Source organism: Miniopterus natalensis, chromosome 3 (assembly GCF_054644295.1).
Source record: "Miniopterus natalensis isolate mMinNat1 chromosome 3, mMinNat1.hap1, whole genome shotgun sequence".
Lineage (NCBI taxonomy): Eukaryota > Metazoa > Chordata > Mammalia > Chiroptera > Miniopteridae > Miniopterus > Miniopterus natalensis.
Window position 1 is genome coordinate 30,434,989 of NC_142083.1, and position 12,554 is coordinate 30,447,542.

At 36.3% G+C, this 12,554-nt stretch overlaps 1 protein-coding gene across 1 annotated transcript in view; it reads left to right on the plus strand.

Moving 5' to 3' along the window:
* The window catches only part of ZSWIM6 (zinc finger SWIM-type containing 6), a 174,822-nt gene that overhangs the window by 123,189 nt on the left and 39,079 nt on the right, over window positions 1-12,554 (plus strand). The window contains exons 3-4 of the mRNA XM_087815375.1: window positions 5,307-5,455; window positions 8,485-8,635. Coding sequence (XP_087671501.1) covers window positions 5,307-5,455; window positions 8,485-8,635 — 300 coding nt within the window. The remainder of the gene's footprint in view (window positions 1-5,306; window positions 5,456-8,484; window positions 8,636-12,554) is intronic.

Genomic DNA, 12,554 nt, shown 5'->3' on the forward strand with positions numbered 1-12,554 from the left:
ATTTCACTTTCCCTGAAGGCTTGAAACTTTGAAGAATTAAGCTTTGGTAATAAAATGCTCACAAAGATTAATTATACAGTTATAAAAAGTTATAGCATTTATAATTATAAATAAGAGTAAAAATATGATAGGTTTTAAAATACTTTCAATGGACCATTTAATTTACATACACAGATTCTGGTTCCTGCCCAACTGGGGGAATATCTAATAGCAAATGTATAAGTACATGAACGATGTTTCTCTCTGCATACCTTTCTCAAAGCTAAATGCTGAGAGATTTGTCTTGATTATAGACACCCATTAACAAGTAGAAATAAATTTTGCAAATTTGCATTTTATAGAAGTCTTAGGCAACACTTTAATGCATGTAATCAAGACATTAGGATTTGATTAGTTAAACTCTAGCATTAAAGTTTAATAAATGAATTTGCTATTTTAGGGGGATTATCATTATAGACATTTAATTTTCTGCTCTGTAATATATAGTATATATGTTTTACTCCTAAAATGTTGAGTTATATTTAGAGTAAGTTTATTTATCAACTGGTTATCTTTGCCTGTATTGCTATGACTAAGTGAGGATGTTTCTACAGAGCCACATGAGATTTCTAATTTTTATTATCTAGTTAATTTTTATTCCTACATTATTGAATTTTCGGGTTGAGGAAATGGGAGGCCTAAGGAGCTTAAGTGATTTGCTGGAGGACACAGTTTTTCTAAACTGTGCCTAGAACTGAAGACTTCTGAATTCTAATCCAGGATTAGGAACTGCACATATCCTCTCAAGTTGTGTGGAGACTTTATTAGCTTACTTGCAGTAAAATTTTGTCTATGGGCCATTGTCCCTCTACCTTGCCTCCTACCTCTCCCATATGCTCAAGAAATGTTAATTCTAATACTAGTTCACCCCCCCCCCCCCCATAAAAAACACAACTTGATTTTCTTAAAAACTTGAGAAACATTGCCCTGGCTGGTGTGGCTCGGTTGGTTGGTTGTCAGTCCTATGCACCAAGAAGTCTTGAGTTGATTCCTGGCCAGGGCATATGCCTGGGTTTTGTGCTGTATTCTTCAGCAGGGGACATGCAGGAGGCAGCCGATCAATGTTTCTCTCTCTCCCTCTCCCTCTCCTTCTCTCTCTAAAATCAATAAGAACATACTTTAAAAAAAACCTTGAGAAACATAATTCATGTATTTAGACATTTGCTATTAGATATCTTTCAAGCTGGACAAGAATAAAAATATGCATGTAAATTAAATGATTCATGAAAGGCATTTTAAGTCTCATATTTTTAAAATATGATAGTGTTTAAAACCTATTAGATTGTAAGGGAAAATTCATTGTATAATTCAAGTCAAATAAAAATGATTCCTGATTATTCTTCCTAGCACTTCTTTCTTAGTATAAAAAATACAAGAATTGAGTATATCGTGAAGTTTTGGAGAGTATCTGAATGTTGACCCCTTTGCCAATTCAGGCCAAGGAGAAGCCCAGAATTTTCTCCAAACGAAATTCAAATCTACTTAAAATATCTGGATATTTATGTGACAGACAAATTCCAAGCCTCACAGAGCTCTGACTGCCTCTGTTACACCACAGGACTGTCAGCCCCTTATCTGTGTCCTTCTGGGGCAGGACTCCTTGTAGGTCTTAGCCTTCAGTACCCAACAGAAAACAACTTTAATAAAAATTAGGGGAAATAACCACTCTGAGGATAGAATCAGAGGGTACAGTGAGGAATGCACAATCAGTACCTTGTCAGTGTTCCCTAAGAAGAGGATAGGGAGGGACATGTCAGATTTCCCAGGAGAATTTTAGAAAGATCATGGGAAGAACTACAAAAGTTGGGACCCTGCAGTTATTTGTGAAGCCTCTTCTGATGCGTGCATGTGTCCATGTGTCTTTCTGTCTCTCTGCGTGTCTGTGTCCGTCTTTTCCTAGGATCAAGGCAATTGGCTGGATTAGGGATTCTGAATCCCTGTGGGATACAGATGTAGCCCCCAGTAAACTCTTTACATCATTGTTTCATCCTTAAATCTTCCTGTACAAGAGAACTGTGCCAACAAATACCTATATACATACCAGTGTTGTTCCTTAAATCTATCTTTGATTTAGGGTTCATAACGCTTGCCTTGATGCCTCCAGGATTCAAACTTTAGCTCTAAGGTTCTGGGATATATTCTTCTTCAGGGGAGATAATGAGGAGACTGGATTTGGCAGTGTGGCTGTGGATAAGTCATAACCCAACTCAACCCATTTCTCCTCTGTAGAATGGGATCATGATCTCCACTCCTCACTGAGAGGAGAAAATGAGTTAATGAGATAATGTGTGTGAGGACGCTTTAGCAGTGGTTCCTTTTTGATAGGAATCATTTTTGAGGGTGGGGGATGTATGCATCCCTTTCTCCCTCTTTCCCTGCTTCCTCCCAATACTTGACTGCCTGACAGTGACAAGCACTGGCTGGGTTTTAGGAAGCAGTGGTGAGCAGGGCAGATAAAATCCTTGCACTCTGGGAGCTTAAATATCTACCTAGTTGTCTAGGCCCTACTTGGAACAGCTTTCTCTGCCTTACTTCCAAAAGAGCTGGTCCCTCGTGCTCTTTTTAATAGGCCAGGCATTCTCATTGCCGTCCTTGCTCATTGTATTCCCTAGCCTTTAAATGTTGGCCTTCCTTAGGGCTCCGCCTTAGATGCTCTTTTTACCCCACACTGCCTACCACAGTATATTCAGCTCCCTGCTTGATATCCTGTCCTTTCTCTTAGCTGTCTCAGATGTACTTCACATGCACCACATCTAATAAATCTGAACTCATGACCTAAACACTGCTCCTCGCACCCCCAAACCTGGTCCTGCTCTGATGGTCTGTGTGTCAGTGAGTTTCCAATATCTTTAATCTAGAAACCTGTGTGTCTCTCAACCCTTTATCTCCCACGCCTCACATACCCACTTCTTCAAGTCCTGTCCTGTTGATTATGTCCTACCTTCCTTTCAGGTTCTCCATTTCTGTTCTCACTGCTGTTTTCCAAGCTCCTACTTCATCCTTTGTACAGACCATCAAAATGCCATCCTCACTGTTCCCATATATTTTTGCTCCCCAATCCATCATCCACACTTTAGAGAGAGATTTTTTAGATACATAAATACATTCATGTAGTTCCAGAATTTTAAAAGTATGAAAAGGTACTCAGTGAGGAGCCTACTTCCCTCATTCTTTCAAAATATTTTGTGCATATGTAAAGAAATACTAACGCATAAGCTCTTTTTAAAACATTATTTATGGAAAAAGTGGCACATTATGTATACTTTCCTTCACCTCGGTTTTTGGGGGTGGGAGTGGGGATCAACATATCCTGGGTACTTTCCGTTGTGGTACATAGAGAATCTTCACATTTATTTTTACGGCTGCTTAATATTTCATGGTAGGAATGTTGAAATTGTTGTACATCAAGACAAAACATTGTTCACTGTCTAGAGGATTCTGTTCTTCCAGTTTGGATACCTTATCATGATCCCCATTCATCATCCTCAGGGGGAAAACCAAGCTCCCTAGCCAGCATGCGCAGGGCCTGCCCTTCTCTTCTCCAGGGTTGGCTTGTGTTGCCTTTCTCCTCATGTACTTTGTTTGTGCATGGACACGAACTGCCTTTTATTTCATCCACATACCACGCCCCTTCCCACCGGAGACCTTTGTGCAAGCTCTTAGTCTCACATGCAGACCCATTCCTTCCTTTTCCTGCCTTTGGTTAATTTTTAATCTACTTAAGGCAAATCTCAGCTCAAATTCCATTTCCTCAAGGTTTGCCTACCCTGGCATTCCAAGGCCAGGCCAGCGCTCTCTGATATAGCCTCCCCTGGCACCTTGACCTCTCCTTTGGGCAGTTATTGCCACCTATTGTTATATACTATATGTGATTATTAGGTTGATATTTATCTCATCCACTATAAAGTGTTTCTTATATAGTGGGGTGCAACCCATTATGGGTTATGAAATCAGTTTTAAAAATTATGACAAACCCTTAAAAAAAGGAACTAGAATAGAAAACATCAGACCTCTTTACGTATAGTAAGGATATTTTTTCATCATACTGTGCTTCAGATTAATAGACAGATGTGATCACATAAGCACCCAGATACATAGGTGTATTAGGCATGATGTAAATTGTATTTATTATGGGTCTTAGTCAAAAGAAGTTTGAAAGCCATTTAACTAGATGATAAGTTCTGTGAGGATAGGAATTCTGTATATTTTGTAAACTATTCATTCCATCCCCAAATCTAGCAGAGGGCACTCAGTATATGCTGGCTTACTGAGTAAATGAAAGCCCACCTTTTCAGGGAGGTTCACAGACCCACTGTCTCACTCCTTGGGACTAATGGACCCTGATTCTAAGTGGATGTTCGTGATTATTTCCTTGGCCAATTGAGTCTGCATTAGATCATTAAAAGAAAAGGAAAGTAATATGAAGCAATACCTACAAATGTATCTTTTTAAGGTATGAACCATTACCGATGAAAGGTTTTTAGATTTAAGTTATTTTGTATTACTTACGAGTCTTAGGCCTTGAATACCATTTTATTTCATTAATAAATAGTGAAACATAATTTTTACCTGCCTACATATGTGGGTGATTTTTAATTTCTAAGGTAGTCTACACATAGGGCTTATTACATAGCTGTTGTCTTTTGTGTGTACTTCAGCAATAAAATATTTATGCAGCTTGGCAAGGTGATACTACAACCTGGTTTAGTACAGCAGCTGTACTGCCTGTTCCCATGTGGCCTGATTCCCTTTTTAATCTTCACTTTTGTCAGCATGTAGTTTATACAGCAGCAGATAATGGTGAAGGCTTCTTGAACTAACATGGTGCAGGGAGAAATACTCTGCTGAATGTACTTGGTTTCATATTTTTCTAAAGTCTTTGAGAAACATTTTCTTAACATGTCCTACATAGTAGAGCTTTATAAACATCACATATTTACAATGAGACACTTCTGTGACTTTTGTTCTTTAAAGAACTTGTAAACTCATCTCCAAAGATAGAGTCTCTGATCTTAAAAAATGGGAAATTTCAGTTCTCCGGTAATCCGCATTTGGACTTAGAACAAATTAGGAAAATCTTAGAAATACAAGAATGCCTCTTGTATTTATTTTAAGTTATAAATTTGTATGTATAATTGAATTGAGATTGAATTAAAAAGTGTTTAGGCAAAAAGTACATAATCTTAATTCTTTTTAAGCTTATTATCAGAGCCCTTTTAGCACAGTTTTTATCTAGCATATGTGTTATCTTTTCTTTTTATTTCTAGGTGCTCCTGATCCGACAGCAGGTGCTAGTATAGATGATGAAAACTGCTGGCACTTAGATGAAGAGCAGGTTCAAGAACAGGTTAAACTGTTTCTTTCCCAGGGCGGGTACCATGGATCAGGGAAGCAGCTTAATTTGCTCTTTGCAAAGGTATGATTGTTTATTTTTAAAGAAATATTCTAAATATATACGTATATAGAAAGTATCTTTATATGATCATGTTTACAATAGTGCGAAGACTTCTCTTTTTAATTAATTATTTTTTAAAGAATACAGTCTAAGTTAATCAATTAGAAACTTCTGTGTTGTAATGCAAGTATTAATTTGCTTAGGTGTCCTTAGACAAGACATGGAACCTTTTTCTCTCTCTCTCAGTTTCTATTAATAAATGGTGACAATTTATACAATTTTGAAAAACCTTCCCATACTTACGCCAAAATAAATAACTTAATGTTATTTAAAATGCCATCTATTCAAGTTTTTTCATTTTCTAATTTCCCCAGTAACTTGAATACAGCCCTTAAAAGGTGCTTTATGTTTTTAGTTTAATAATGTCAGTATCTTTAAATTTGTTTTAAAAGCATAGACTTTGCAGTCATACAGACCTGGGTTTAAATCTAAATTCTAAATCTTATTAAGCGTATGAACCTTGGAAAGCTCTTTAAACCAGTTTCCTCATCTATAAAATTAGCTAATAATGGCATATCGCCTCAAGTTGTGATCATGGTGTTAAATTATAATGGTTCTAACATGTATTTGGGCCTTGGTAAATATTAGTTTTCATCACCAAAATTTGATGACCTAAGAAACAAAGTTATCTTTGTTATAAGTTCTATGTGAACAAAAACTGTATCTATTGCTTTATACAGAGTTTTAGTACCATAAACATAAATCTAAATACTGGATAAAATGCTTTTATAATCATATTAAATCATTGTCTTTTCATTGGGGCTACAGCCATCATTGTGGGTAATATATTCAGGTTGGTTTTAATATATTAGATTAACTGTGTTCATTGATAATTTTGTTAAATGACCTAGTATTCATAATAATTAAAAGGTGTTTTTTTAGTTCAGAAGAATTAGAGTTAACTCTGTTACTGGTTATGGCCAAAAAATAGTGTATTCTGATTCATCATACTCTCTTAATAAAGATTTATTCCGTATACCATATATAGATTGCCAATTTTCTGATAATTAGATTTACAATAAAACACATTTAACTCTAAAACTACTTTACACATGATTTAATTATTCTTTTAGTAACTCATAGGCCCTTCAAACTGCTGTAATGCCTGAGTGTCAACAGTATGAAAGTTAAATACTGTTAGACTGTAGATGTCGTACTTGAGTGTTGGGTAATAGTTCTGGTTTATATACTTGATAGTACTTATTTTCATTGCTATTTCTAGCTCAGTAATAGGTTAGAAATTTATCAGGAAAGTAAACATTAAATCAAATTTGATATATTGTTATCTATTAAAGGTTTGGCATATTTAGACACATAGTATTTCAGTCTCGTGTCAGCAGAGTACACTGGCCTAGTAGAAGCAATGTGAAAGGTGTTAGAGTGACCTGCATTTGCCATTTTTATCTCTGCATGATGTATATATTATATATGCCCTATGAAGTAACATCAACTTCTAATTTTGGGAATGGCATAACTTTTAGTGTTAAGTCGAGTTAAGACAGATCTGGGTTCTGATTCCTTCAAATCTCCTTTTGCGACCATATATTTGACCCCTTTTATCCCTTACTACTCTTGTCCTTTGGACAAGTTAATTAACTTCTGAGGCATGATTTTATAATTCATAAAATGGAGGTTATAATCTGGCCTACTTTATGTGGTTGTTATCAAGCTTAAATGCTAAGTATAAATGCAAAACTCTTAAGCAACGACGTATGATAATAAATGGCAAGTCTCTCTCTCTCTCAGTCTTCATCTTTTCACGACTTTTTAGTGCTTCATATTGGTAATAAATTCCTTTTTAAGATTACTGAAATAGCCTTCCTGGAAGCACAATCCTTATGATTTCCTATAGAAGTGCTTTTGAGTTCTTCACAAGGCTCAAATTCTAAGGCCTATGAGGGGGCTCCAGCACTTGTCAGGGTACAAGCCTGAGGCAGGGTCTGTTGGTCTGGAGGTCTGAGATGCTTTGTTGAAGACCTGCCATTTCGTCCTTCATTCACCTTTCACAATGAGAGAATCTTGAATTAAAGGACGCACCTCTCCTTTTCCACTGCTCATAACCTTGCTCCAGTAATTTCCTATAGGGAGAACTGATGTTCAGCTGGGATTCTTATTTGTTGGACACATAGCTATGCACTTCTGGAATGGATGGATTCATTTAGGGTTTCCTGTTAGCCTTGCTTTTCTTTTCTTCTTTTCTCTTATTTGGGAAATGTAGCACAAGAGTAATGGACAGAGCTTGAGGTTCCAGCATGAGAGGCTGAGTTAACTTCCTAGGTCACTGCTCATGATTCTGTTTCGTGGATTGCTCATTTAGAGCCAAAAAGAGCTCATGAACCTACAGCCCTGTTCATTTCCTTTTACCATTGCAAAAACAGTTCATCAGAGTGAATATGCTGCTGCTCTTTATGTCAGAAAACTTGAGCGAGAACTGACTGAAATTATTAATTTACGTTAAAAACAAGTGTTTCACAACTTTCTCAGTATACTAAAAGCCATTGAACTGCACAGTTTAAATTGGTGAATATGGCATGTGAATTTTGCCTCAATAAGGCTGTTTTTTAAAAACTGAAGGACAGATGCTGTTATAAACATCATCGGATCAATTTAGAAGATCCCTAAAGAGTTCTCAGTAGACTGCTTTTTAGGCTCCGCTCATTCTGTGGGAAGTACAGTCAGTTGGAGAGTCAGGAAGGGGCCAAATGATTTGTCTTATTGGTTTTGGTACTGTTTTTCTATAGGCTGGCAATTTTTTGAATTGGGAGGTCAGCAAAATTTCTTTCCTCGTGTGGATTCTAAAACAATATAAAAAAACTAAGGGTCAGTTCTTTGATTCAGTTACCATTTAGGGTAGAAACTAGTTTTAACAATTTTTGTTTGCTTAAGAGAACTGGTGTCGAGATTTAACTGCCCCCCTCCCAAGAAAATTGGTCTCTGTATTGCTGTCTGTTTTTGAACATTTTTCTAAAAGTCTGTTTTTTCTCCACTAGGTTCGGGAGATGTTGAAGATGAGGGACTCTAATGGGGCCCGCATGTTGACCTTGATAACAGAGCAATTCATGGCTGACCCTCGTCTGTCACTTTGGAGGCAACAAGGCACTGCGATGACTGACAAATATAGGCAGCTCTGGGATGAGCTGGGTAAATATAAGTTTCCTGACAGATTGCCATTGAGTTATATGGATGAAGACCGTGTTGAATGTTTAAAGAGCATGATCAGAGTATTGCTGAAGAGAGAGCTGCTCATATATGAACTTGTTGCCCTTATATACTGGTTATAAGAATAGGAAGAATAAGGACTTTGCAGGAAACAGTCTTGGCAGGGTTTGGAGGGAATTGTCTGATCTTAAGGAAAGAGAGCACAGGATTCGGCCCTTAAATATTTGAAAAAAGCTGTATTATTTTTAAAAAAGTATTTTGTATAAAAGAGCTGGTTACTTGTTTCTAGAGTAATACTGTGAACAATTCAGCTAAAATTTGGCTGTTTTTCCCTTTTGCCTACATTAAAAGTATCAAAAGTAGTTTCAACATTCATTTTATATTTTGACTATTACAGATTTAAATGAACTGTTGATCATAAGAATGAAATATACAGCAAACTCTTAATTTTTATTGCTTTTCAAATCCTTGGTGGTAACAATACTGATATAGCAGGTGGTTGGAAACAATGAGAAATTGACTAGTCATTTTCACTGGAAAATTTGAGGGGATGACTCTTATTACCTAATGCTCATTGCTAAAGAATTAATAATGTACTTGTTATTTTGTCTTTCTATTAAGAAATCTATGTGACAAATGGAATTTTTAACAAATACTTTATTAGTGCTTGTATTAATTTTATGTTCTGGGTATATTTACTAGAAGATCCTAGTCTCAATGCAATTGAGTAATAGAACTCTTTATACACATTCATTGTCTGTCCTTCTCTTGACTAATGATGGAACACATCATGCTGGTTGATCCCATGTCTGTTCTAGACCAAGTGAAGCTTGCTTGTGAAGATACCACATGGTCATAATAATTGGAAGGGACCTTTGAGATGAACTTTTTTATAGATAATGAAACTAAAGTCTGGGGAGGTTAAGAGACTTCCACAAGATGACATTGTATGACTTAGGGTTATGCAGCAAGTTAGTAAAGAATTTGACATCCAAGTTTTCTTTTTCCCATTAATAAGATGTGTGGTCAGGAACTTGGCTGTGGATGACAACCCTTGTTGTATGTATATATCTGCCAATTTAATCTTGGTATTTTCCTTGAGTCACCTGAAATAGTAATGGTGATGGCTTTTCCAAACCCCAATTAATCTGTAACATCAGTAGGTAGTTTCAGTGTATTGGAGGGAGATGTGAGGGAGCATCCTGTGGTGGTTGAAAAACATAGGTATAACACATGGTTTAAACACCTATTTTTTGAAAATACTGAGTGTTTTACTTTTCCAAGTAAACTGTCCTCAGTTTTGTTACAGTAAATGTTGACTTGAGTAGTTGGTTTATGACAGTAAAAAAAATTAGCACTTAAAAAAATATAATGAAGGGAATGCATTAAGGAAAAATTATTGGATTAATATTAGATGAATAAAATTTAAAGAACTTTGGTACTTAGAGAAGCTTAGAATTGCAAATAACGAATTAAGAAAGTATCAACTAAATTTTTTGGTTATAAAAGAAATACAAGTGATATAGTCAAAATTTGTATAGTTCACATTTAATTCATTAGTCACATCTTTTCCAAGTTGGTTTTGAAAATCATGTACCTCAACCCTTAATCAAAGATATAAATTCTCATTAAGTGGAAGTTTCTACCAGCTGATTCTAGTTATACCCTCTGATAACTTTCTAATTATGGACCAGGCTCTATTCAAGTTTGATATCAGTCCAGGATGAAGAATACATCTTCTTGCCCTGTGTTTTCTTTTTTTACACCCCCTCCCCCAAATAATTACTAGGCTGCTATAAATTCTCCTATATATTCTGATGGTGAGCAGAGGTCACCTGCTGGCTTAATGGGGTCTAAGTTCTGTGAAGAATCCCACTTAGAAGTAACAATAGCTATCCCATATTAATATTCATTCACCAAAAAATTAACTAAAAGTTGCTTCTGGACTACAAAAGGAAAGGATTTTGGTTCTTAGTAAAATGGGGGAATTTGACTTTGTGCCCCTGCACTGGGCTCACATTGCTTCAAGGCTCTGCTTTGGAATTAAATGCTGAGCACTGCCAGATGCCAGACATTGAGAAGAGGCTGAGTTTTGTCGGCAAATGGGATCTGCAAGTTAATTGGTGTTTTCTGCAGGCTTCTGGCTGTGAAATGAAATTGGAAGCCCTTTAGCCACATGGATAATACAGGACCTGAATACAAATGTCACATGTCACCATCAGGACCCACTGTGAGACAATAGTGTTCCCACTCCAACACTGCGCCATTACAGATCATTTAAATATGGGGATTACATTTAAACTAAAAGCCCCATTTGCCTTTTACTGCAATTTAAATGTCCTCTTAGCAAAAGCTAAGTGACAAATTAAATGAAAAAAGTGCCCACATTTTTAAAGCTGTAATGCAAAACAACCTTTTATTGCTTCTCATGTGCCACGAATGAATCATTATACTTGTCAACCCTAAACCAAGCCATAATTGGAGCAGCTACTGTTATCAAAGTGGGGCCGCTCTGTGACAGCTTAATAAAGCTGAAACTGTTAAATTAAATCTCAGATGCTTAACTCCTTAGCACCGGTGGATTCGATGAGTCCATTTCTGGCAGTGGCCAATACACCAGGAAAAAAAAAGATTTCTTGGCATGAAAGCTTTAGGCTGATGAAAGTGTGCAAGTAAGAGTATCTTGGCTAAGTAACTCTGCTTCTTGGCAGAGGGGTTTGGAGGCATCAGATTGTTGGCCAGATTACAAAATTTTAGTTTTTCATAGGATCAGATATACCCCCTCCCCAAGATTTACAATATTCTGAGTATATGTGATTTATTAAAATTTAAGTATTGTTTATTCACAATTAGTTCTATAAAATAACATTCAACTTTTTCTCTCTTTCAGATAAATATATGTAAACTTATTTTGAGGTAGCAACAGGCCCAATTTCTTTCCCCATCCAGTGGCTAACAAAGGAACTAATTATGCTCAGCTCTTCTTTTCTAAAATAAGTGCCTATGATATTCATTTTTTCAGAGTTAATTTTTGTTATTTACTCCCTGATTTCCATAATGTAGTATGAAATAAATACAAATGCATACTGTTAAGCTCCTGTTTAGTGCATCTCATTTGCAGATACGTTTTTTTTGTATGTGAATCGGATTTTCATATATTAATTTTACTTTCTCTACTTGACAATCATTTTCTTAAACATACGGCAATCTTCTTAAGATGAGTGTTGTGTCATGATCATCTATAAGAAAATGTATGTATTAAACTCTTAAAACAGAAAGCCCCGTGCAGTGGTAGAGGCTGCACATTTGATAGAGGCTACACAGTTAGTAGAGCTGTAGAACACACACCTCTTCAAATGCTTTTCTTATTCTGTAACATGCAACTTTTCTGGAAAGCAGATCACAGATTAGGGATTTCAAAGAACAACCCATTGCCGATTGGTGGAGAACACACCTACTGTTAGCCCTAATGGCTGTTTTTTCAGTGCACATAATTGCCATGGGGGTCTTTAGGGATGAGGGGATAACCTCTCATCTGTGTTGATGGGTCTCTTTCCTTAAATGTTTTCCTAGACTGTAATTTTACTTTGCTTTTCAAAACTATAGGTTGTGGCTGCCAGTCTATTAAAACCTAATTAAAGTGATGTCATTAGAGGAAACAGTTAAATAAGATTTAATCACAGTTTTATCACAGGGAAAAATTCTTAAATTTTCATTTTCAAGTATTACATAATATTTAAAAAGCTTTCTCTCTAAGCTGAGTCATGTGTTTTGCTCTTTAGCACGTAAACCCTGTTTCTTGGGGAGATGTCATTGTGAGAGCCTTGGGGCTCTGAGCTGTGCTCAGGTCACATGAAAAAGATGGTACCTCTCAGAGTTCTTTTGAAAGCTTTTTATCTGG